Source organism: Heteronotia binoei, chromosome 21 (genome assembly GCF_032191835.1).
Source record: "Heteronotia binoei isolate CCM8104 ecotype False Entrance Well chromosome 21, APGP_CSIRO_Hbin_v1, whole genome shotgun sequence".
NCBI lineage: Eukaryota > Metazoa > Chordata > Lepidosauria > Squamata > Gekkonidae > Heteronotia > Heteronotia binoei.
This window is the reverse complement of record NC_083243.1, coordinates 48,274,142-48,301,207: the sequence shown is the minus strand read 5'-3', so window position 1 is coordinate 48,301,207 and position 27,066 is coordinate 48,274,142. Positions and strand designations below refer to the sequence as shown.

General features: G+C 44.0%; 1 protein-coding gene across 29 annotated transcripts in view; it reads left to right on the top strand.

Annotated features, from left to right (window-relative positions):
* NRXN3 (neurexin 3) overlaps positions 1-27,066 on the top strand; it is a 1,739,678-nt gene that overhangs the window by 1,442,743 nt on the left and 269,869 nt on the right. For all 29 annotated transcript variants that reach the window (XM_060262987.1, XM_060262986.1, XM_060262972.1 and 26 more), the window contains one exon: positions 24,974-25,145. In XM_060262987.1, coding sequence (XP_060118970.1) covers positions 24,974-25,145 — 172 coding nt within the window. The remainder of the gene's footprint in view (positions 1-24,973; positions 25,146-27,066) is intronic.

Sequence of the window (27,066 nt, the reverse complement as noted above, 5' to 3'; positions counted from 1 at the left end):
TTGCCAAGCTCCATGTGGGACCTAGAGATCTCCCAGAACTACAAGTACATATGAAGCTGCCTTATACTGAATCAGACCCTCGGTCCATCAAAGTCAGTATTGTCTACTCAGATTAGCAGCGGCTTTCCAGGGTCTCAAGATGAGGTTTTTCACGCCTATTTGCCTGTACCCTTTTTAGTTGGAGATGCCAGGGATTGAACCTGGGACCTTCTGCTTACCAAGCAGATGCTTTACCACTACCATCCCTCCCCAGATTCCAGATTCCAAGTGATCTCCAGATTCCAGCAATCAGCTCCCGTAGAGAAAATGGCTGCTTTGAAAGGTGAACTGTATATGGCATTATACCCTGAGAAAGTTCTTCCCAAACCCTGCCATCCAAAGACTCCACCCCTACATTTCCAACCAGCCCAGAGTTGTCAATCCTAGTGATCACTGCAGCTATTCTACCCATCTTGGACCTAGGGTTCCCAACCTCTTGCTGGAGCCTGGAGTTCTTCTGAAATTACTATTGATCTCCACACAACAGAGATGTATTCCCCTGGAGGGAGGGGCAGCTTTGAAGGGCAAACTCTAAGGAATATATTCTAGGTGGAGACCCTCCCCATATCTCACCCCCTCCATGAGCACTACCCTCAAATCTCCAGGAATTTCTCAGGTTGGAGCTGGCAACCTGCATCAGACCCAAATGTGATGGAGTAGCCTTCCTGAGACTACTGTTAGGAATATGCCCACTTCTCTCCACTTCACGGAAGCGCAACAAAGCCTAGTTGTTCTGGATGGCCTCAGAAGGTAGATAGCAATATGATTTTATGGGTGAGATTTGCAGCCCTGTTATGTGCCACCATTTTGACAGGCCAGGCACCACAAACAGCTCCCCTCTTCTATTTCAGATTACTTTGTTAGATAACCTTTGCATCTCCCCTGAGGATTCGTTCAGCAATCTTATTGAATTTTTTTCAGAAAACTACAAAACAGACCATGTTTTCTGATGTTTTTTCTGGTTCACTTCTCAGTTTATACCAAAGGCTGTTGCATTATCTTTGCACTCCAGGTTAACATTTGCTAAAGAGAAAAGATAATAGGCATTCTGTTTGATTAGGTCACGGCGCCAGACACTTTAAAAATCAGCTGAAGAGGGCTTTGAATCTCAGCCGGCTGCGCGCTCGAGCCAACTAGCTGGCTCCCTCTTCCTAGGCAGTGCTTCATGACAAGGGTGAGCCTGCTGTAGCATCTCCAACCATTAATTAGGGCTCTTATACCAGCACTCAGAAATCCCTCAAGGCCAAACCAGGACCTCCTTCTCACTTCCTCATTATAACAGCCATATCCCTGCAGCCCTCAGAAAGATAAAAGTTTATTTGACACAGAGACAGCTGGTGATACAATGTGGACTGTATGATGTAGACCTGGTAGGTTTTTCACTTGCGCAAGGGAGCCATGTGTCAGGACTTCAGGAATTTTAGTTTAGCTTGCAGGTTGTGCTGATATAGCTTCAAAACCACAGTATTGTAGCTGCTTAGATGTCCACATGTGCAAAGGAGGATGGAGCCCATATACCCCCGAGTGGTATAGATGAAAGAATTTCATTCAATGAAATGTTTCTTACTACAGTCAGTTGCACCCTCCAACATTCTTGTCTGGCTATTAATAGTACAGAAGTCCTGCCTTCTTTGTAGCGGATAATCCCAAGCACTACAATAATCGAGGGGAAGGATCTCAGTGGGGTATGATTCTGTAGCATCCACCTTTCAAAGCAGCCATTTTCTCCAGGGGAACAAATCTCTGTAAACTGTAGACCAGCTGTAATTCTAGGAGATATCCAGCTATCACCTGGAGACTAGAAACCCTACATATGGGCTAATTGTGCCCTTAGTGACCTTAGGCCAGTGACTGACTTTCAGTCTAGCTTACCTCACAAGTTTATTGTGAGGATAAAATACAGGACAGGAGAATGTTGTAAGCTGCTTTGGGCCTGATATCAGGGCCTATAAATGTCTAAATTAATAACATAAATTTCAGACCCTATTCCTGTCCCCTCCCCAGTTTTCATTGTTTTGTAGATAAATATGATAACCTTTAATAGAAAGAGTTATAAATCTGTCTGAAGTGGGCTAGGTGAGAGTGAGTGGTCTGAAACTGGATCCAGGAAAGGAGGGGTTGCTTATAGTATATTTTGTTCACAAAATTATTTACTGCTGAATTTTGCCATTTAATGCAATTTGCCTGTCTAGTATGGCACATCAAAATGGACTCAACTATGCTCCCCCCCCCACTCCACTCATTTTGCAGCCTCTAATGCAAATGCAAATTCAAGTACTTATTTTCAGGAATAGCGTATGACTACTATTCATTCAGTCCAACACATATGAAATTTGGTATTGAATAGGAAAGTAAAATGCATATCCAGATATGAATTTTAAAGCAAAATGCCTGCACAAAGAAAATTTTACAGAGATAAGTGGAAGATCTGAGAAGTGGCTTGCCTATGTGCAGATAATTGATGTTATTATCTGTTTTAATAATGCACTTTTAGATGTTAAGTTGGCAGCCCTGATTGGAAAGAAAGGCGAGGTACAAATTTTGTAATTAATAGATAAATAAGACAAAGAAATGAGAGAATGAATCTAAAGAAATTTGCTGATCCCTATTTTTTTTATAGTTCTGGGCTGAGGAACCTAGAAAGTAGTAGTTCTGCCTTTTAAGGATGTTATCACATTCAGTGTGAAATACAGGGGTTTTATCTTGGGAGTTCATATGATGATCTGATGGTAATGGTGACCAAGACTGCTATCCACCAGTTTGGATAGTCCTCCAGCAACACTCCTTTTGGGATAACAAAGATGTTGCTGTACTGCAAGCCCTATTAACTTCCTGATTTGCCTGTCATAAAGGAGTTGTCCTTGAAGATGACTCAGATACTGCAACTAGTGCAGAGTGTTGTATATGTTGTCTAGTACTACTCACAGGAATCATATTGCACCAGTCTTACAAGAGCTTAATTGGCTTCCCATTTCCTTCTGGAACACTTTCAGGGTGTTGTTTTGAACGTTTGAAGCCTGCTATATTTGAAGGAAAACTTTCCATCACAACCATGTAGTGATATCCAGTGAGGATGTCTAATGTCTGGTTCTACCACCAAGGAAGGCAAAATTTACCTCAGCAAAGAGCAGTGTGCCTTCCATTGCACAAAACTCCCTTCCAATATCTCACTGTGTTTAACCCCTGAAGCACAGTATTTAAAAAAAAAATTCTGCCAGACTTTTGAAATTATTGATTCCCCCTCCCCTTTTATTTGTTTTTCATTTTCTGTGAGCTTCATTAGATTGTTGCTGGTTTTATAGTCTGCATTCTAAAACTGAATTTATAATGGTAGTGTGGATCTTGTGCAAGCAGAAACACATGCGGGGGGTACAAAAATCAAGTGCTACAGAATTCTCCTTGCGTTTCTGTTTGTGCTGCATCTAACCTAAAGGCTTTGGATGGTGGCTTTTGGATTGGAGCAGTTTCCCACTCCATAAACACCGTGCGTTTGCTCTCCCTGCCACCCTCCAGTCATTAGCCGCAGTACCCTGATCCCCAGACATCTTTAAAAGCAGTGCAGCCAAGCCAAATGTTCCCAGCAGAACTCTCAGAAGACATAAGAGTTTGGTGAGCCCTACTTGGGCATGCTGTGATTGCTGTGCTTTGTTCAAAGAGGAGGAGAATGAGGAAAGAAGAAACGTTACCTGTTCCAGTTTGGGGTGGGGAGAGAACTGGGAAGGGGCGTGGCAAGGGGAGGCCAACTACCATCTGAACCCCCCAGTTGTGCCACCACTAGGAACAAGCATGTGAAAATACAGTAAAGAGTAGATGGAAGTAGAGGAAAATAAAGACAATTTCACATAAATTGGCGTGGGTGGGAATCAGTTTGTTTTTCAGATGTGTTTCAGTTATGCAGATTCATAGTATTATTGTATGCATCTTTCAAAAAAGAGAGAGAGAGTCATTTTGACTATTTTGTATTATCTGTGGCACTTGACAAGTGTTAGAACCAAGAGTATGAGTATTCATCAGGCTGTGAACAGTACTTTAAAAACTCTGAATTGTATGTCTAGACAAACAAGGAGCCTCAATTTTTGTCTTTGTAGCCTATTAGCGTCCTTCTGTGCTTGGTGGATGAAGAGCAGGGTTGCTGGGTGGCTCAAGGGGAAAGTACTCTGTCCCTTTAACACAGATTTGATCATATGATATTTACTAGGGATAGGACATTTTTCACCAGGCGTTTTTCAGCAGTCCTGATGGCAACCCTAGCAAGGAGACAGTGGACAGAGTTTGCTATGGTAAGGTCTTGCACATGCACACTCATACAGAGAAGAGGGTGGGGAGAGAGAGATTTGCCATCACGTATCTGTTCCAGTTTGGGGTGGGGAGAGAACTGGGAAGGGGCGTGGCAAGGGGAGGCCAACTACCATCTGAACCCCCCAGTTGTGCCACCACTAGGAACAAGCATGTGAAAATACAGTAAAGAGTAGATGGAAGTAGAGGAAAATAAAGACAATTTCACATAAATTGGCGTGGGTGGGAATCAGTTTGTTTTTCAGATGTGTTTCAGTTATGCAGATTCATAGTATTATTGTATGCATCTTTCAAAAAAGAGAGAGAGAGTCATTTTGACTATTTTGTATTATCTGTGGCACTTGACAAGTGTTAGAACCAAGAGTATGAGTATTCATCAGGCTGTGAACAGTACTTTAAAAACTCTGAATTGTATGTCTAGACAAACAAGGAGCCTCAATTTTTGTCTTTGTAGCCTATTAGCGTCCTTCTGTGCTTGGTGGATGAAGAGCAGGGTTGCTGGGTGGCTCAAGGGGAAAGTACTCTGTCCCTTTAACACAGATTTGATCATATGATATTTACTAGGGATAGGACATTTTTCACCAGGCGTTTTTCAGCAGTCCTGATGGCAACCCTAGCAAGGAGACAGTGGACAGAGTTTGCTATGGTAAGGTCTTGCACATGCACACTCATACAGAGAAGAGGGTGGGGAGAGAGAGATTTGCCATCACGTATCTGTATGAAATATTTACATCTTACTTGTCTGTCAAAACTGGGGGGGGGGTTGTATGACTCAATCAGCATAGAACAGTAAGGCAAACATAAAATAATATATAGTAACCCAGCTTGCTGTGGGGGGAGGGGAGTATAGATGACTGGGAAGGCAATGGCAAACGACCCCATAAAAAGTCTGCCATGAAAAGGTTATAATGCGACATCACTCCAGAGTTGGAAACGACTGGTGAATCTCAACACATAGCACCAATATTTTAAAGGGTTCTGAACTGAGCAACCATTTTAAAAAAGGATTAAGAATATCATGGCAGAAAAACCATCTGGGCAGGTAACAAAAGATCACAGCTAACAAGCCAACAGGTAACTAGCAAAAAGAACAGTAACAGGGAAGCTCGGGGAAACCTAGGGAAACAAATATATCTTCACAGAACTGTCAGCATTCAGACATGTCAACACAAGGCAAATGGTTAAAGGGAGGGCTTTCCACATTTATGGTGCCATGGCAACAGAAACCCCCCACTTCTTGTGACATCCTCAGATAAAAGAGGGAAATGATGTACAGTCTCAAATAAAGTTTGTAACTGGCGCTGCAGATCCCATGAGAGATGGCAATAAAGATGCTTCCTGACACTGATATTTCCTTTTGTAGCAACATACACAGTAGTTAGTAGTCATGTAAACATGACCCTAGGGAAGAAGCCCTGTGTTTCCTTTCTTGCCCACAGATGTACAGCACCAACTAGCCAGCAAAAACCTTGGCCGCTGTCACTGACACCATGGCAACAGGGATTCCAGCACTGTCCTTCATCAGCGTGCTTCTGGCATCTCCCACCCTTTACTCCCTTAGAGGTATTAGAATAAAATGCACTGGACCAGGTGAGGCAAAGGTACAAAATTTCAAAGCCAAGGGTTCCCACCTTTAATCTGACACAAGACAAAATTGCCCAACAGGCAGGCTTCTCCTGTGTTTAGAGGAGAGTGGGAAGAGAGTCTGTGGCAATGCTAAGAAACAAGATGATAAATGGAGGCAAATATTATTGTTTGCAAGCCAATTTTTCCAGTGCTGCTATTTTAAGAGAGCATCTCTTTCTCATCCCTGACTTGTTGCACATGACAGGTGGTGAGATGACAGTTTTTAGAAACTGTGCCTTTTGTTAACTAAATTGCAAGCTACACACTGGGCAAGAGGGAGCAGAAAGGCAACACTGACTGAAAGCCAAGCTACCCTGAAAGTAACATGTACACTTCACATTCAGTGGCTTGCATGGTGTCAATAGCACCATTACCATGTGATAATTAAGAAACATCCTCAGGATCAGCAAGTTGAAATTGCACCCATGAACCTGGTTACCCTGCTGTTAATGCACACGGATATGGAAGTTTCTCTGTTCCAAAGTAAAGTTGCCATTGGTTAATATAAAAATCAGTGAAGAAATTTTCTTGTGTCCATCCTGGAGTACTCATCAGCTTCACTGGATGCTCTCAAGTTCTAGAATTTTGGGAGAAAAAATTATATATTTTTTTCTCTCTGCATGCCCTCAAATAGTTAAAATAAATAAATAAAATTCTATTGCTAAAAAAAAAGTCATGCAAATCAGTGAGTGGGCCTGGGGTTAAGATTCTACCCCCCCCCCCCCCCACATCACTATGTATAGCTCTCTCACTTTTGTGGGACACCTTGTGCCCCTTGCTGGCTGCTCCAGTTTTATGGTGGGAGAAAAAAATAGGAAATGGGGGTCTATTGCTGGAGCTGATGACACTGTAGCCTTTGGTCAAAATTCCATGATTAAAGCATAGACTGTTGGCCAAATGCTAGAGCGTCAGAACAGAAGTAATGTGAGATGTCTGGTCACACCAGAATCATAACATCACCAGTGATGCCGGTACAATGCTGGTGAGAACAGGCCGCTCACTGGTAAGTCTCCCACTGGTTGCCGGCCTCATGCTGGCAGTCCTAATAGGATTCAAGGAGCTGTCCACATGAGTTTCTGTTGTATCATACAGGTTGGCAGCCATGTTGGTCTGAAGCAGCAGAACAAAGTTAGAGACCAGTGGCACCTTTAAGACCAACAGAGTTTTATTCAACTGTATCATGAAGCAGAGTACAATTAAAGTTCAAAACAAGGTTCTCCCCCCCCCCTCCCGAAACCTGAACAGGGATAACAACTAGGTCTGCCAAGCCTCTGGTGAGGGTGTGGGATCCCCTGCGTCAAGCTTCTGTTGCCCACTGCTGTTTCAAGGGGGGGGAGGGGGGTAGTATTTTTTTTAAAAAAGGCAACATCACCAGGGTGTTGACAGTGGATAGATCTAGTAACCAGTTTTACCACAGAGTTTACCATATTTATCGTTTTTATTGTTTTAATGTATTGCGGTAACCCACTCTGAGCCTGTTCATGGGAAGGGCAGGATATAAATCTAAATAAATAAATAAATGTGGTTTTACCATAACATTCCTGGGAATTCCTATACCTGCCTGCTGCCTCTTCTGAGTTTTCCCTGGAAGTGACATCACACTGGTGCAGTAGTCCTCCCAACATCCTAGCCCGCAACCATCTCATCTAATAACAACTGCTTCAGTCAGTAAGCCAAACTAAGCCTAGACTAAGGCTGCGATCACACACAGTAAATAATGCACTTTCAATCCACTTTTGATGCCCTTTCCATCTGGAGTTTCCATCGAAAAAGATATTGGATTTATATCCTGCCCTCCACTCCAAATCTCAGAATCTCAGAGCAGTCACAATCTCCTTTACCTTCCCCTCCCACACACACAACAGACACCCTGTGGTGGGTGGGGCTGAGAGAGCTCTTGCAGCAGCTGCCCTTTCAAGGACAACTCCTACGAGAGCTATGGCTGACCCTAGGCCATTCCAGCAGGTACAAGTGGAGGAGTGGGGAATCAAATCCGGTTCTCCCAGATAAGAGTCCGCACAATTAACCACTACACCAAACTGACTATTCAAATACACCAAAGTGGATCGAAATTGCATTATGTACTGCAGGGTGTCAAACATTCAGTTTGGGAGCCTAATCAGGCCCCCAGAGGGCACCTATCAGGTCCTCGAGCAACTGTTGTCATCTGCTTTCTTCTCCTTCTCTCTTGCTTCTTTCTGCATCACAGCTTGCTTTGCAAGGCTTGCTCAATAGCACAGGAGCTACAGAGCAAAACCTCTATTTTTTCCACTGGCTGAGGCTCCTCCCTTGGAGAGGAAGCAGGGGGGAGGCAGAGCTTCCTTTGCCAGGGTCTCTCAATCACACAGCAGAGCTACTGAGCCAAGCCTCACTTCCTTCTCCCTCCTGGTCCTCTGGGGAAGGAAAGAAGGAAAGAAAGAGCCAGAGCTTCCTTTGCCAAGTTCCCTGGATCCCCTGGGAGAAATACAAAGAAAGCACCTTTAAGACCAACAAATGCTAACGTTTTAAGTATGTTTTAAGTTTTTTTTTAAATTTGTGTCTGTGTTCTTTATAAAATTTATATATTTATACACACATGGCCTTGCCCAACCAGACATGGCCCAGCCCAACAAGGTCTGATTTATGTCAGATCTGGCCCTCATAACACCCCTGAGTTTGATACCCCTGAGTGTGTGATTGCAGCCTAAATCTATCTTCTACTTCTTGTTTCTTGCCATCAGGGCTTTTTTTGAGCAGGAATGCACAGGAACACAGTTCTGGCTGGCTTGGCATCAGGTGGTGTGTCCTAATATGCAGATGAGTTCCTGCTGGGCTTTTTCTACCCCCCCAAAAAGCCCTGCATGCCATATTATACTACATCTCTCAGCAGGTAGATCCAGGTGGTCAGCCGCGTTGGTCTGAAACAATAGAACAAAGTTGGAGTGCAGTAGAACCTTTAAGACCAACAAAGTTTTATTCAGAATGCAAGCTTTTGTGTGCATGCACACTTCATCAGATGATGAAATAGGTTACAGTGAGCAGAGTTACATATAGCTGGTAGATGTAACTCTGCTCACTATACCCCATTTCATCGTCTGATGAAGTGTGCATGTACATGAAAGCTTACATTCTGAATAAATCTTTCAGCAGGAGCTGTCTTTTATAACTACTGCTGTATCTAAGAAAACCACATTTTATTGCTGGATAAGTTTGTCATGTGAAAACATCTCCCATCGCCATTTTAGTTAAATGTGAATCATTACTAGGGTTGCCAAATCCAATTCAAGAAATATCTGGGGACTTTGGGGGCGGAGCCATGAGACTTTGGAGGTGGAGCCAGGAGACATTGGGGGTGGAGCCAGGAACAAGGATATGACAAGCATAATTGAACTCCAAGGGAGTTCTGGCCATCACATTTAAAGGGACAGCACACCTTTTAAAATGCCTTTCTTCCATAGGAAATAATGAAAGATAGGGGCACCATCTTTTGAGGCTCATAGAATTGGATCCCCCAGTCCAATTGTTTTGAAACTTGGGGGGGTATTTTGAGGAGAGGCACTAGATGCTATACTAAAAATTTGGTGCCTATACCTCAAAAAATAGCCCCCCCAGAGCCCCCAATACCCGTGGATCAATTCCCCATTATTCCCTATGGGAGTTGTTCTCCATAGGGAATACTAGAGTGCCCAGTAGGCATTTCCCTCTCCCCACTCCAAACCAGGGAATCCCCTGCCCCCTCCCTCTCTCTCACACACAAATACTTACTGGGTCTTGTTCCTGCAGAACTTTACTTGCTCTGAAAAAAAGAAAGGGAGGGGCCGTTCTCTGCCGAAACTGTTAGTGACCCTTTCCCATGAAGCCCTTAGTGTTTCCTGCTCAGCCTTAAAGGCACACATTTTAAAAACGGACCTGTTTGCAGGTTTCTAAACCTGCAGGAGCTCTAAAACGACATGATGACTGTGGGGGCGGGGCTTCCTCCACCGGCCAGCTGGCTGGGGGCGGGATGAAGCCTGTAAAAACGGGGATCCCCCGCTGGGACCTGGGGATTGGGAAGCCTAATAATTACTGTTAGTCTGATGTTCCATATACCTTCTTCAAAGAACAATGGTAACATTGGGGGGGGGGGGAGAAAGAGAGATTCATATATGTAATGTTACACTTGCGTATGTGTACATGAATAAACACATGCACATCATCTCTTTCTGACACACTGAGTGTCATGACAAGTCTAAATCCAAGGGCAGGCACCATTTGACCTCTGCATTTTGTTCTCTCTGTCTGTCTCTTTTAATATTCAAATGGTTAGCACAGCAGCTGGGATTGACGATTCAAAGAACTGGCATGGCATCCACATGTGGCATTTAGTAAGTGCTTGACTCTAGCCAGGCCAGCCTCACCAGATGTCATGCATTCAGTCAACAAGCTGCTCCAGATTTTTGCACAGAAATGGAAACTGCACAGTAGCCCTTTCCCTGATGCCAACTTCAACACTGAATATCAAGAATTGCACTTAGTATCCTATAAGCAAAGGGGAAAAGGCATGGGGATGAAGTAGGCAATCTGTAGGACAAATGGGGCACCGATATTACTACCCTTTCTTAGCAACCAGCCCTTGCTCATTCCCTCTCTTCCTAGCCCTTTTCTTTTGCTAGCATATGCTGCCACTTCTGTCCTTCATTTGCAGAGAATGGTATTGAAAGCTCATTAGAATCATTAGTCACTCTTCTAGGCTTTTAGAAAAAAACTGTGACTGATTCCATAGTAGCAATTGCTCTGCCCTTGGGCTTCTGCTTCCCCAGCTCAACTGGTCAATTCCCCACCAGTTGCTGCACAACCACATTTTGACCCACAGCTCCCTCCAGTTCCCCCTCCTCTTCCTGATCTCTATGAAGGGGGAATTGGAGGGAGCTGATGGTCAAAATGTGGACATACAGCAACTGATGGGGAATCAATCAGTTGAACCAGGGAAAGCAGAAGCCTGAGGGTGGAGCGACTGCTACTGCAGAACTGATCTATATTTTTGCAGTGGTCGACAGCCAATTAAAATATGTATCTCACTTCAACATTCAGGGTGAGACTGAGACTGGTTATTTCTCATAGCTGGTTATGGGAGTAAGTTCCATGACCCTCATGGGATACTGGAATAACACTGTCATGAAATCAAAGGGCCAGGGTGTTGCAAATGACCGGGGTTGGCCAAACTTACATAACAGCCACATAGAATAAACATCAGATGTTTGAGAGCTGGAAGACATGAACAAATATTACTCACACACCTTTATTAAAACTCTTAATGCTTTCTTTGCACAGAAAGATAAAATACATATGTATGTACTTTACAATATGACTATTGACTTAAAAAAAAAAACTGGGAGTAACAGGGAATAAGACTGCCATAGGAAAAGGTTAGGAAATTATTTTTTTACACCAGTGGGAGAAGGAAACATATATGTACCATAAAAATCAGTGACCACTGTTTGCATCATTGTGCATCTCTCTAAGCCTTGACATCAAGGTTAGTAAATACAGCTTCTACAAGAACTCTGCACCACCCATTTTAATTCCATATTAGTGGATCCCTCAGCTCTTGTGCTCTCTTTCCCTGCTCTAAGTCTCCAGGCAACCCCTGTGGTGGAGGATGAGCTAGGAAGCCTGCCTGTTTCCCCCTCCTTCTCCACTTCACACATGGTGGAAATAATCAACTATGTCTGGGTCAGCAGAGACTGACTTGAGGTCCCAATGCTAAGCACACTTACTTGAGAGTAAGTCTATAGTAAGTTCCTCCATGACCTCTGGGAGCCACACAAAATGTGTGAAAGAGCCACATGTGGCTCCCGAGCCACAGTTTGGCCACCCCTGCAAATGACCCACAGGATATTTATGAATTCAATGAAAAATGCATAAATACTCAAACAATTAAAATTTACCTGAATAAAAAATATAACGGCAAAAATCATCTGGTGACTAATGGAATTCTTATAGCTTGATGTCATGCTGCCATGCAGAGGAGCCGGTGTACAGAGCATCTCTTTAACAAAATGTGTCTGAGGTTTCTTAAGCAAGGGGAACATTGATTTATTTCCTTCCTCTCCACCCCACTTTTAATCTCAATGGGGACCCAAAACAGTGTATATCAGGGTTTCCCAAACTTTTCCTCCTCGTGGCCCGGTTCTCTCCCCATTGTCCGGGCAGAGGACACTCAGGGAGCAATACAGAGACGGCTCGCCGGCTAGGAGCTTTCCTCACCCTCTCTAATGTTTTTGAACATCAGAGAGGGATGGGGGAGGGCCTTTGGCCAGCGCGCAGTCTCAGTATTGCTCCCTGATCGTCCTCTGGGTGGAGTGACGATCAGGGGGCGATACAGACACTGCATGGCAGCCAGGAGCTTTCCCCGCCTTTCTGATGTTTCTGAACATCAGAGAGGGATGGGGGAGGAGTTCTGGCCAGCGTGCAGTGTCTGTCGTGCTCTCTGAGTGCTACAGGCAGTGGCAGCTTGTGGGGGCAAGGGCTGGGGCATGGTGCGGCATGCAGCACTGAAGATAAATAGAGAGGGGAGGGGGCTGTCAGGCCATACTGGGTGACCTGGTATTAAGGCTTCCATGCTGGTGCCAGGTCGCAACCCTGCAAATGGGAACACTGCCATAGACTATACACACTTACCAATAGAGAAAGCACACCTGCCCATAGGGAATAATGGAGACCATGTTTGCCCATAAGGAAAAATGGAAATTAGGCTTGTCCTAAGGATAGCACTTGCCCATAGAATATGCATGCTTGTGAATACAGAAAGCACACCTGCTCATAGGGAATAATGGATACCACACTGCCCATAAGGAACAAGGGAATTTAGGCTTGTCCTAAGGACAGCGCTTACCCATAGTTCTCCTGTCCTCCATTTTATTATATGTGTTGTCCCACATACTGCTGATTCTGTGTGTTGTTCTAATGCTGTATGAATGAAATTGTCCAATCTGGCAAGAATCCCCACATTTATTGTTCAGTCAAGGTTCTATATCTTTTATCCAAGTGGAGACTGAGAAATCTTTTCTTTTTTGGTAAGAAGCAATGATTGATCTATTTGGTGTGCTGAAATGGGCTGATTAGATGCTGTGATAGGTTCATGTTCCTGCATTTTTTCTTTCATCAGTTGTTCCCTTCAATCACCTGACCATTTTGGCTGATTCCCCCCCCCCTCTCAGAACCCCACTCTCTGTTCAATATCTGATAATAAAATGTCCCGCAGTGAATGCAACTTCCCAGCTGTGGTCCTGCTGAACCAGCCTGAAAGCCTGTTACATCTTTGCCTTGCCACAGAATATTCGGAAGTACACATTATATAATTATACCAACAGATCCATAGCTCAATAAATTGCCTTAGAAAGAAGAAGGAATAAAACTACTTTGCAGCCTGGTTGCACAGTTTGCAAAAAAGCAAATTCCAATTGATTAATGTTGTCAGATGATGCTTGTCCTTTGCCCCTCTTTATCCAGTAATGCTGCAGCTAATTGGCCTGTGACAAAATGAAATGCATGTTTACTCATCCATTGTGACACTAGATCGTCTCATCTGGCTTTATAGGATTTCTTCCAGGCATGTGCTTAATTTTGCTCCTGGACAGGCAGCTCTGATCAGATGTTCAGATGCATCACAGATCTCCTGCCATCCATAGAGACATCCTGCAATTGTGCTGACTGCCTTGATTGAGATGCCTAACAGTTAAAGCATGATGTGATGCTTGCCATGCCGCCTCTAACTATAAGCTTGGTTCTGTTTTAGGCAACTGCTAGTTCAGCGACTGTCAGCTTCAATTGCTGGGAATAGTTGGATGGTACTTTAGTGCCCTCCCAAAGGCATTCTGAGATGACTGATATTTTCTCCAGCTAAGCAGGTTTCCCAATTGTACTGTTGCATCAGGCATTTTCCAAGCCAATATTTCTTACTTCCTGTAGTACTAGAACCAGTGGTTGGTAGAAGCAGAGCTTTTTTCTGGGAGAACATGGCAGAATGGAGTTCTGGAACCTCTTCAGGGAAACAAAATTCTCAAAAAAAAATGTCTAAAAGTTCATGAGGGGCAATGGGGGAGCATGATAGTCTTTGATCCAACAAAGTATGTTAAAACATGGTTGCTTCAAGGTCATCATTCAGTATTAGGCACCAAAAGCAAGACCCAGCAAAGAACTGAGGAAGTGGGTGAACTGTCTGTAGTTTGGAAACTGCTTTAAAGTAGAGATAAAGTAGAGAGTAGCATATGAAAATAATATTGTTTAAAAGAATGCTATGTGTTTCTCCTTCATTTCCATCTTGGGAATTCTGGCACCTCTTTTTCCAGAAAAAAAGAAAAAGCCCTGGGTAGAAGGACCAGCAGCTTGAACTGAGGTTACACATAGAGTCCTCCTTTTTCTTCAGCCCTGGGAGGCAGTCTTGCACCACTTCCCAGATCTGCTGCACTCTCTCAGTCTAGGAAACCTTAACAGGGCTTTTTTTTTACAAAAAGCCCAGCAGGAACTCATTTGCATATTAGGCCACACTCCCTGACATCACCGAAAGTGACATCGTCCATTCAGTTGCTTTCTGTATATTGAGAAAGAACAGTACAGTGCCATCTGCTGCAATTCATGGATGTGTGTTCGCACACAGCCCAATGAGAGACCTAATTTTGTCCCCACCCCCAAATACAGCCAGAGAGAGAGAGAGTCATGTGCGTTGGAACAGGCAGTGGTAGGCTCATCTTCTCCTGGGAGGGGGCACTCATGAGCAGCACTATATCTTTCGCTCTCTTCACAAGCCCATTGGAGGCTGGAAGTGGCAGAAAGGATGGATCACACAGTCTGGGAGCATGTGGCTGCTTAGTGCCTTCCCTCTTTTTGAGTCAGAGCCCTCGCCAAACTAGCTGAAATTGCACTCCTGTGCATTTCTGCTCAAAGGAAAATCTGCCTTAGAGGCCATCTGGGTGTTCTTCTGAACCACCAAGCTCTTAGTCTACCTGCCTGTCACTTGGTTGTCTACCCATTGTGTGTAGCTGTATATGAGAGTAAGGGTGGTCAAGTCTCCCTGTCTGGCAGGAGATTTCTTGGAAATGCCCCCCACTGCTGCTTCTCAGGCCAATGGGGGAAATATTAGAGGAGAGCTTGCCAGCATCAATTCACTTCTGGTACAAAACTGAAAAGGACATCATCATGTCATTCCCACTCTCCAGGATTTGCTCAAAATCTATGATTTATCCTAGAACATTGGCATGACATGTAGAGGTTGCCATCCCCCCAGTGGGGATGGGGAATGCCCTGGCCTCACCCCCATGCCACCAATCAGCTGGCCAGCAGAAGGACCTACCAGCAGTGTGGTGGTCTATACCAGGATTCTGGCACACACTGGAAGTGACATCATCACATTGCCGGTGATGCAGGGAAGCTCCGGTATTTGGGCAAAAACTCTGGTAAAAATGGTTTCTACTATAAAGTTTTTGTCCAGATACAAATACAAGCATGTTGCTGGCAACATGATGACATAACTTCAGATGTGTGCTGGAAGAGATGTCACCACAGTGATGACACTGAGACACTGGTGTAGTTCTCCCCAGGGCTTTTTTTGTAGCAGGAACTCCTTTGCATATTAGGCCAGACCCCTGTGATGTGGCCAATCCTCTAAGAGCTTACAGGGCTCTTAGTACAAGGCTTACTGTAAACTCCAGAAGGATTGGCTACATCAGGGCTGTGTGGCCTAATATGCAAAGGAGTTTCTGCCACAAAAAAAGCCCTCGTTCTCCCTGTTGCCAGTAGGTCCCCCCACCTCCCCACCAGTTATCTGGCAACCCTAGTACAGACATCACTTCCAGTGGGAAGTGCTGTGGCACATTGCTCAGACAGCAGTGTGACTGTCCCTGGCACGCAAGAAAGTGAGCAATCTCTAAGAGTTGTCCTATGTTATTAACAGAATTAGGTGAGCAAGTCTTGCTGTACAGTAGCGCTTCAAACACCAAATGGGAAGAACTGCAAGTTTGTATAAGAAATGCCCAACATATCATAGAGGGTTGCAGTTAGTTGTTGTTTTTTCTCCCTTGCATTTCTGTATTCATCGGAGTTCTCATGCATGGGAAAATGCTTACATTATTCACATTTATTTAAAGCATTTCTAGCTCACCTTATGTCCTTGGACTCAAGGCAACACATTCCACATGTGACTCCTTCTCCTATTTGCATTCTGAAGTGATGCTGTCTAGCAAGAACTGCTGCATGTAATTTAGCTGACCATGCAACTCAGCACCTAGTTTACAAAGTATGTACTGTCCTCATTCAAGCACTGGAATGACAACCCTATGAGTTAGCTCATTCATAATATAAATGGGGAGCTTAAACTAAAATATTTGCTCAGAGAATATATGGCTAAGCTGGGAGGATTGGAAACCCAATAGCCAGGAATGATAGCTCTCAGCCTTAGAAGAAGTTACTGCAGAAGGCCGACACAACCCCTCTGATTACCTGCCATATGACATGAAGGCTGGTTACCAGGAAATCCAGAGATATTTTATTCTCAGAATGTGTGACTGCAATAGAATTTGGCTGTAGTAAAGATTATAGTTTGAAGAGACTTACCTAAACTGCTAGAAATGCAAAAGACAGATTTAGGGCTCTAACTCTTTTTGTAAAAAATATTATACAGCATGGATATTTCGTTCTTTCTTATGACTGAGGTGGAGAAAGCAAGTCTCAGTTCATGGAGAACAATGTTGCTGTATCATGGAGAGCAGAAACATCTGACAGCATATCCCTATGCAGTTACTGCAGTCTAAGCCCCTTGATTTCAGTAGATGAAGTGGGATTTTAGACTGGAGTAACTGTGCAGTAAATGATTTATCAATTGAGCAAAACTTGCCCTGTAGCAAGCTTTATGTTAACAGATAACTGATTTCATAGCTGCCATAAAAATGCACCTTAATGGAATTCTGTGTGAAATGGGAGGGTCCTTCTCAAATTAAATCCTCAAGGATTGTCAAAAGAAGAAATATTTTTTGTAAAAAACAGTGACATCCTGAGATTATTACCAAATTTTTGTCTGAAGAGCTATTCAAGGCAACTTCAGAGGAATTCCCTCAGGTGAAACCTTTGAGGAGTTTTGAGGGAAACCTGGAATCTCAAATTCCTCTGGGGTATTTCACACGGCACTAGTCAGATGGCTACCTGAAACTCTGGTGGCAGTCCTTACAGCTAAAGATTTATCAGTGAAAGAGTTTCCTTCAAAGAATCCAGGAAATAATATATGCTTACCCATCTCATTTTATCTTTGTTATAACTCTAGGTCTCTATGCATGATGTTTCTAACAGGGATATAAGTGACCATAGAGCAAACACCCAGCAACTCATGATTGCTGGTTTGTGAACAGAAGGCCTTTGAATGTAGTTGTCATCGCCATGTTCCTGATCATGAAGACAAGAGCCTGTGCATAAAACTTCCTATTCACATCCACTGTTCTCAAAATGAGGCCTCACGTATCAGGGGATGGAGCCAGTGCACTCCTGCCTGCTTCCTTTCTATGCATGTTCATTTCAGCATGCATAATGTCATGTATAGAAGGCACGAGCAAATGTCAAGCTCAGCCAGTGAGCTACACATGGCTAAGGTGGCATTTGAGCCCAAAACCCGCAGTCCTTCCTTGGTTCATCACTCTAACCCATTCAGAGATGAGAAGTCTCAAATGATTTCCACCTCCCCCCCCAGCATATCCTAAGTATTTCATGTCAGATCATACATGGCTGTGATTAATATGCTATCGGTTGCTCTGACTGTTACCATTTGGTATAGCATAATTGCATGTATCCAATAAGCTTAAAGTTCTCATCCACTGTGTCACAATGACAGTTTCATGTAGTACATGCATTTGATTTTTGACTGCTATAACTTAAGCTTTTTTGGGGGGTGGGGTGAAATCTTGCAATTGGTAATATAAATATTTTGCTCACCTGTAGGGATTTTCCCAGCTGTTTTGAGAACCTCTTTTTAAAATCTTAGTATTATCTGACCTTCAGTGCATTTGGGTATCCTTTTTCTGTCAAAGTTTATCAACTTGCAATGTGTTTATGCTGATGAAGGATGAATACGGCAGGAAGGGATTTACTTGGGAGAAGAGGATTGGCTGAGGCATGGCTGCTGAGATTGTTTTTGTTTCTGGGATCAAGGCGATCAAGCTGTTCGCTCAGCTTCTGCTCTTGGAAATGAGTTCCGGGACTGGAAGCAAAGGTTTCACAGCTGTTGTAGAATCCAAACAGAAGCAGGGAGATGAAGCTACATTTTTTTTTAATCCTAATTTATAAATAATAGAAGTGCTGGGAGCTCACTGCAGGTATCATTGCTGTAATGTTGCTGCTGGTGATGCTGATCAGTTGTTGATGAAAGACATGGCCAGAGCTCATCATTCCCCTCCAATTTTGCCTCTTTTCAGGTAGGTTTTGCTGCTCTTCCACGGTCTCCAAAAGTAGCTAAAATGTTTATCTAAGTTCTGCATTCCTGACCTTCTTTAGACTACATTTAATTAGGCATCTGCTCAGGAAGACCCCGAAGGCAAAGGGCCTAAATCTTTTGACTCTTCCAAATCAATAGATGGAGGGATTCAGCTGAGCTTCAGAGGGACAAAAGTTCACATAAACTATTCAACATAGTGTTGAATAGCAATTTTTGCTGCTGAACCATCTAGAGGAGGCGGAGAAAAAGATGATGATGATATTGGATTTATACCCCACCCTTCACTCTGAATTTCAGAGTGGTTTACCATCTCCTTTAACTCCCCCCCGCCCCCATAACAGACACCCTGTGAGGAAGGTGGGGCTGTGAGAGCTGTTACAGGAACTGCCCTTTCAAGGACAGCTCTGAAATAGCTATGGCTGACCCAAGGCCATTCCAGCAGCTGCAAGTGGAGGAGTGGGTAATCAGACCTGGTACTCCAGGAAAAGAGTCTGTGCACTTAACCACTACACCAAACTAGCTCTCGATGTTGCAATACTGAGCATGTTAACCCCAGACTTCAGAAAGAGAGAATATGCAACTTAGCTAATAGAGTGGTACACATTTTCAACACTATGGAAGTTTGAGAGGAAAAAAATATATAGCACTTTTATTATAAGACTTCTGGATTGCTGAGAAGGACCATGTTTGTGGGAACAGCAGTACATATTTTAAGGAAAAGAGGAGGCTGAGAAAGCAAAAGAGAGAGAGAGCCTGTTTTCTTCCTTAGGTGATAAGGATGTTAGAAAGCACATACAGATATGTGTGAACAGAGATCTCAAACACAGGGAGTTGTGTCTAAGACAGTATGTATGTTACAGTGGTGTATAGTGTATTGTGTCTGGGTAGATTACTGGACTAGGAAGACCTGGGTTCAGATTTCTGTTCAGAAGCTTATCAGATGACTTTTGGTCTTACAGTCTTGGATTTATAGGTAGGATTCTACATAGCATCAAACCACCAATTTAGTATGCATCTGGGCATATGGATTCACTCATGGGAGCCTAGCAGCCTTAGCTTTTCTGTGCACATTCCCTTGAGCCAGTTTGGTGTAGTGGTTAAGTGTGCGGACTCTTATCTGGGAGAGCCAGGTTTGATTCCCCACTCCTCCACTTGCACCTGCTGGAATGGCCTTGGGTCATCCATAACTCTGGCAGAGGTTGTCCTTGAAAGGGCAGCGGCTGTGAGAGCTCTCTCAGCCCCACCCACCTCACAGGGTGTTTGTTGTGGAGGAGGAAGATAAAGGCAATTGTGAGCCACTTTGAAACACTGAGATTCGGAGTGGAGGGTGGGATATAAATCCAATGTCTTTGTTGTTATCTTCTTCTTTTCTTGTTTCCCCAGTTTTCTGTTGGCACTCACGTAAGCTATTCTGACTGTCCAAGCTGGCCGTCGCAACATTGCTGTTCAATTTGATATTGTTTTATTTGATGCTTGGGGGCTTTTGAATGGAAGAAGGAACTATGGGTGGAGGAGTGGAGGGGAGGAAATCAAGCCCAGTTTGTTTGAGATCATGAAGTAGATGCTCATTTCCAGGCTCAATCTTATCTTTCAGTCATTTCTATTCTCAACCTAATTTTTATAAAAAGATTATGCAAATCCTGGCAATCTAAGACACTTTTGATCTCCGTCCAACACAACTATATTTTATTACAGCTTTCACAAGTTGTGAATCACTAATCCAAATCCCTTCCACCACATATTTCCACCTTCCAGTCCCTTGCTTTGTAGACAGGAGTGAGCAACAAGCTCCCCCCACCTCTGAGTCATTGGTACATTGTTATGGGGAGGAGAATTTCTTTTTCTAAAGTTCACTTTTTTACAGCCATTGATTCCTCTTCTTCTCCTTGTTCTATTTTTTTTTTAAAAAAATAGAGATTTCATTTTATAAAGAAATCAATGCACTCTTTTTGTAACTTCAGCCCTTACAGAAGTTTCTGCAGGGTTCTTTACCAGGAAGATAGGAGCGTTTGGGAAGACAGTCTTTGCTTCTGAGCATCTAAAATGTTGCAGAACTTCATTTCCTGCCTCTCCTCTCTTCAAATGCCTGTTCAATAAAAATGCAGCTGATTAAAAGCAAACTTCTAGTCTGAGAACAGATGGGCATTTTGGGGTGGCTGGGAGGCATCCCCAATCGGACCAGTGCAAAAAGAGCCGTTCGGGAGCCTCCACACACTCACTGCAAGCTGCCCGCCTCCAGTCCTTTTTGATCCCCCTCAGGGGAAGCATTGATGCGCAGGAGTGCTCTCATTGGGTTCTTAAAAAAAAACAACCCCGGAAACAGTTTTGGGTGGCTTGGAAGTTCCACATCACCAAGCTTTCTCACTTGTGCCCCTCCCCTTCCGGACAGTGTGGAGGCGACTACCGGCCGGCTCAAGCATTTGTGACCACTTCCAAAGTGGTTGCTTTTCGAGCCGGGTGGAGCGGCCAGAAGGACGGGGTGAGTGTGGGCTGGGGATGCCCGGCAGATGTTTCTGTGTGGAGGGATCATTTGGGCCGACTTCAGAGGCATCTCTGAGTTGGCCCAAAGTGCCGGTCTGCAATCAGCCCTAGTTTACTAAGAAGATGACATGAAACGGATTGTTGGATTTCAGGAAGAAACTGGGTAAAGAGGAATAAGAGAATTTCTGTCAACAATTATGGGTTGGCTCCTGACTACTTTTTCCAGTGGCAGAACGACACTTTCTTGCCTTCCCCTTCTTACTGCAGCCCAGAAAATGCTGATCCTGAGGGATAGGGGGCCCCTGAGGAATGGCAGGCAAGGGAGCTCCATGGGAAGGGGGAATTGGTGGAAACTGCCAATTTCGTCTGGATCCAAACCTATGACATCATGAGGTGCTAAATGTTATCAGTTTAAAAGGCACCATATGATAAAAATAATGCTTTATTATTCTTAAGGAATGGACACTGAAAATATAAAGTGGCAATGGGTAGCAATCTCAGGCTGGGGTGATTCAACTTACCACCTCCCTCAGTAGTTGATTCCACTGTTGAACAGCACTTACTGTAAAAAAAAGTTTTTCCTAACATCCAGCCGGTACCTTCCCACTCTTAATTTAAACCCATGATTGTGATTCCTCTCCTCTGCTGCCAACAGGAACAGCTCCCTGCCCTCCTCTAAATGACAGCCTTTCAAATACTTAAAGAGTGCAATCATGTCCCCCCTCAGCCTCCTCTTCTCTAGACTGAACATTCCCAAGTCCTTCAGCCTTTCTTCATAGGGCTTCGTCTCCACGCCCCTGATCATCCTTCATCTCCCTCCATTCAGGCCCCTGATCATTGTTGCTCTCCTTTTCACCCGCTCCATTCTGTCCCCATCCTTCTTGAAGTGAGGCCTCCAAAACTGCACACAAAACACCAGGTGCAGCTTGACCAATGCAGTGTACAGCAGGACTATGGCATCTTGTGACTGGGATGTTATGCCTCTGTTGATATGCCCCAAGATTGCATTAGTCTTTTTTGCAGCTGCATCACACTGGCTGCTCATATTTAATTTTTGGTCCACCTGTACCACAAGGTCTTGTTCACACACACAGCTTCCCAGAAGTTTATCCCCCATGCAGTATGTGTATTCCACATTTTTGTTACCCATATGTAGAACTTGGCACTTATCCTTGTTAAATTGCATCTTGTTCACATCCACCCACTTTTCCAGTGTGTTGAAATCTTGTTGAATTTTACCTCTATCTTCTGGTGTGTTTGCTGCTCCTCCCAATTTGGTGTCATCTGCAAATTTAATGAGTAGCCTCTCCATACCCTCATCCAGATCATTTATTAAAATATTGAAAAGTACCACGTCTGGTCCTGTGGCACCTACTGGACATCTCCCTCCATTCAGATGAAATGCCACTGACAACTACTCTTTGAGTCTCCAACCAATTCCCTATCCACCTAATTATCCTATAGTCCACAGTCCTCTAGATTAGCCATCAAAACATCATGGGGAACCTCGTCAAAAGGCTTATGAAATACAGGTAAACAGCATCAACAGCATTCCCTTAATCCAGTAAACTTCTCACTTGATCGAAAAAGATTGGTCTGGCAGGGTCTGTTGGGGACAAATCCATTCTGACCTCCTGGATCAACAAGTTGTACTTTAGATGCTCCCTTTGAAATCTGCTCAGTATCTTCCCTGGGAAAGAGATCAGACTGACTAGCCTGTTGTTTCCTGGGTCATACCTCCTTCCTTTTTGAAAATTGGGTTAACATCTGCCTTTCTCCAGTCTTGTGGTATGTCTCCCATCCTCCAAGCGGTCTGGAAGATGATGGACAAAAGCTCTGCAAGCTCTCTAGAATGTTCTGTGAGCACTCTTGGGAGTGTACCATCTGGCCCAGGGGATTTGTACTCATTCATTGCACCCAGATGCTTCTCAACTACCTCTGGCCATGTCAGCCAGCAGCCATGCTTTGCCTGCTACCATCTCTGAATGAGTTTGTTCTTCAGGGTAAAAAACTGAGGCAAAATAGACAGTAAGCCTTTCTGTTTTCTCTCTGTCCTCTGTCAGATTTTCCCCATTTTCCTCCAACGTTGGGCCCATCACCTCTTTTATTTTACGTTTGCTCCTTACATATCTGAAAAAAAGATTTTCTTGTTGAAGTCAGGCTCCCTGGCCAGCTTTAGCTTACTGTGAGCTTTGGCCTCTCTGATGGCTGACTTACAGTACTCTTCTTAGATATATGTTCTTGCCTCCATTTCTTGAACATTTCTTTTTTCTCCCTCAGCACATCACAGAATTCTCTGCTCATCCACATTGGCTTCTTGGATTCCCTACCAAAGAAATGGCTTGAACTTGCACGAGCTCTTGTTTTAGGAGAGCCCACCCTTCACTTGTTCCTTTCCTTTCCAGCAGTTTTGCCCGTGGAAAAATTCTTATCATGCCTCTGAGTTTATTAAATTCTGCCCTAATGAAATCCAACATACATATGTGCCTATGAACTTCAGTTAATAACACTGTTCTCTCACACAACAACCTGAATGACCTGCCATTGAACTAAACCTGCAATGCCCTGCCATTAAACTATACCGTTCATAGTCTGTGGGACACAACAGCCATAATTCTCCTTTGAAAAATCTAAGAGAACAGGGGGAAGGCCTGTGATACTCCTGGGGGAGAAATCCCATATCCCGCCCCCCATTGCTAAGTCAGAAAGGCTCCTGGCCCCACTACCCAATACTCAGCCTGGCAGCCAATGTCCACCATCGTCACTGGCATCTGCTGCTGCAATGTTTGAAACTGAAGTGGCTGCCAGCATCCACTGCTGTACTCAGGCCCAGACTCACAAGAAAAATTACTGTAACAGCACTCAATAAGTCAATCCATATGTTAAAAAAATTTCAAAAAATTCATAACAGTAATATATGCAAAAGACATAGCTACTCTAAATTTAACTTTACACGATGTGTACAATTATAATGCCTATGCTACAAACTGCATTAATCCAGAAGTCAAAGTGTATACAATGAAAATTCACAATGAAGAGTAGCCTTCATAATTTGCATATGCCAGAAATCAAGGCAAGGATTCTGGAGGGTCAGTTCTCCTCAAATGTATAGTTCACATTCAGTTCACACGAGAAATCCCAGGTACAGTTCTCATTTCGACAACCTTCATCAGTGAACCCACTGGATATCCAAGGTAGCAAAAGACTACCAAAACTATTCAGAATTCTGTGTTGTAAGTCCATAGGGAAAAGCAATTTATTTTCTCTCAGGCACCATCACAACTTCAAAGCTTGACTAAAGCATCATTTCCAGGATGGTATAGCCTCCCAGAGCAACCTCTCTGGCATCCTCATTTCTTGATGCTGGGCCCTCAGTGGCTGACAGCACCCACCGCCACAGCGTCTGGGCCTGCAGCTGCTGCCATCACCCTCTGCTGCAGCTGGGCCTGTAGTAGCTGCCAGTGTCCTCCACCGCTGGGTCTGCAGTGGTTGCCACTGCCCACCATCACTGGGCCCAGGGCAGCAGCCAGCATCCTCTTCCACTGTGGCAACCCAATGGAGTAGTTTCCTTAAGTGTGTTGACAATGCAGTTTTAATTCTGAGGGATTTAACCACCCTTATCTATTTTATTTTTGTTTTAAGATTTTTCTGCACACCTGGAGAGTGCCCCAAGAGTGCAGAAAAATCTCTTGAGCCATTGCATAAATTTAGCTTTCTTCAGATGGGGACTCACATGTGGCTAATAGTATATAGATTATTTCCATCCCATTTTTTAAAATCACAATTGGCACAGTTCTATGATTCCCATATTTTCTGTTTCTGTTTTTTCTGCCCAAGTTAAATAAGGAATGGGCAGCAGATATAGCACTGGCTTTGGACAGGTGGATCTGGATTTAAGTTAAATCTAATTGAATGCTCAGTCATGAATGTCAGTGGGTGACTCTGGGGAAGTCACAATTTCTCACTTCAATAATGACCAATCAGTGAAGGTCTTCCCTAAATACATATGTACATGTTTTGAGTAATCCATAGATTTCTTTCCAGGTCCCCTTGACTGTGCTGGTTTCAAGACTTCTTGTCTTGTTTGTTTCTATGCAGGAGCAAGGCAAGATTGGTGTGGTCTTCAACATTGGCACTGTAGATATCTCCATCAAAGAAGAGAGCACCCCTGTGAATGACGGCAAATACCATGTTGTGCGCTTTACACGAAACGGTGGCAATGCAACACTTCAGGTGGACGGCTGGCCAGTGAATGAACATTATCCTTCAGGTAAATGTCTGAATGGGAACCCCTTCCCTTAAACCAGCCACTAACCTTACCCTTTAAAAACAGGAACTACTTTAGTGAATTGGTGAGCAGTAAACAAACATTCACAGTTTCATCTGCAGGAGTGAAGAGCAGATGTGAACTGACTCTGGTTCAGTGTAAGGAAGCTGAATTCATGTTCATTGTGTTGGCAAATCAGGTATTGTGTTCAGTGTCCCTTGTTCAGGTAGAAGCATGGTGTGCAAAAGAGATGTATGTAGTTTTTGAGCAACCACATTGGTCATGTTTGGAAGCCTTTGGGTATAATCTGATTCTGCAGAGAGTGAACAGACTGCAACCCACAATTGGCACACTTTGGAGGAGTCCTGTCATTTTTTTATGGAAGGTGAGGGAAAATCCTTTGAAGTACTTTGTTGTGGAGTACAGCCAAAATGAGTCAGCAGCCTTAAGAGTTGTGTAGCTTTCATAATTGAAAATGGGTTGAAACACAGGAAGGAAGGGCTGCAACCCCCATGGTATAAAGCTCACAGGATCACAGGTATCTTGGATTATAAATAACTGGTCTTTTTATTTCTCCTAGGGACGGCTACCTTTTAGGGAATTACAATTACTTATTGACTTAGAATATTTATTCCTTGCTTTGCTCCCCAGAGGGACCCAAAGCACCTTACAACAGTATAAAAATACAGTAAATACAATTTAAATAAAACAAACCAAACAAAGAATTGTATCTTGGGCCAATCCTGGATCAAATGGGTAGGCTTGTTTTAGGTGACAGAACATGAGGTAAACGGCTAAGAGCAAATGGCTGTTTAGTTCTTGCTCTTTGGCCACACCCAGGGTTCACTCTTCTGGCCACACCCAAACTTAGTTAATATTTGGAAGGGCAACCTCCAAGGGATAGCAGGGGCATGACACAGTGGCAGGCAGTGGCAAACCACCTGTGAAATGCCTCTTTTAAAAATAAGTCTAGCTTAACATCTAGTGGTACATAATGTTTCTGGCTGCCAGAAAAATCTTAGGATCTCCTGGCTACACTACACACAAGGCAATATGATAATCATAATCAGGCCTTGAATTCAGCAGGAGCTCACAGGAGCACAGCTCCTGAACCTATCTGACGGTTCCCCCTTCTCCTTCCCACCTTGTCCATTGAATAGTAAGTGCAGCTAGATGAGCTCCACCACCTATTTTTCCCTGGATGAGCTCCGCCACCTATTTTTCTTCAAAATAATAGCTATTGCTGGAGATAAAAGAAACAAGCAGAGGCACAGCTCAGATGTTACAATTGCAGCTATGTTCCTCCCAGCCTTCCTTCCCTTCTCACAACTGTGTTCTTTTTTGGGAATTTGTGGGTGATTACAGAACGGAACTTTGGGCCGACTCAGAGATGCCTCTGAAATTGACCCCAAAAAATCCTTCTAAATGGTAACATCTGCTGCCTGTCTTCATCCTGTCCCCACCCTGTCCTCCAGCCTCCAAAGAGTGGCAAGGGAAGTGGCAAGGGTACAAGTGAAGCGCCCTGGCCTGTGAAACCAAGCCGCTTCCGGCTCCCTCCCGTCCAAAAAAACCTGTCGGGAGCACCCGAGTGCATGAGTGCTTAACTTGTTGGGGGGAGGGGGGAGAGTGGTATGGCTTCTGTGGCACCTCCGTGTCTGGAGGCGCCCAGCTGCCTTGCAGATGGGATGCATGCATTTTGCTGGGGAGCATATGAAGGCTTCGGGATGGCTCTTTTCCAGCTGGCCCAATTTGGGACACCTCCCAACCACCCCAAACTGCCTGTCTGTTAGCAGCCTGTATGTCCCCAATTTCAACTGGAAAAGATCCATTAAATTTAACAAAGCCAGATCCTAATCCTATGGAGTTCTTCAAGGCTTGCAGACTTCCCTTATCCCAGTCCAGCCTCTTGCAAGGCCCTCTCTCC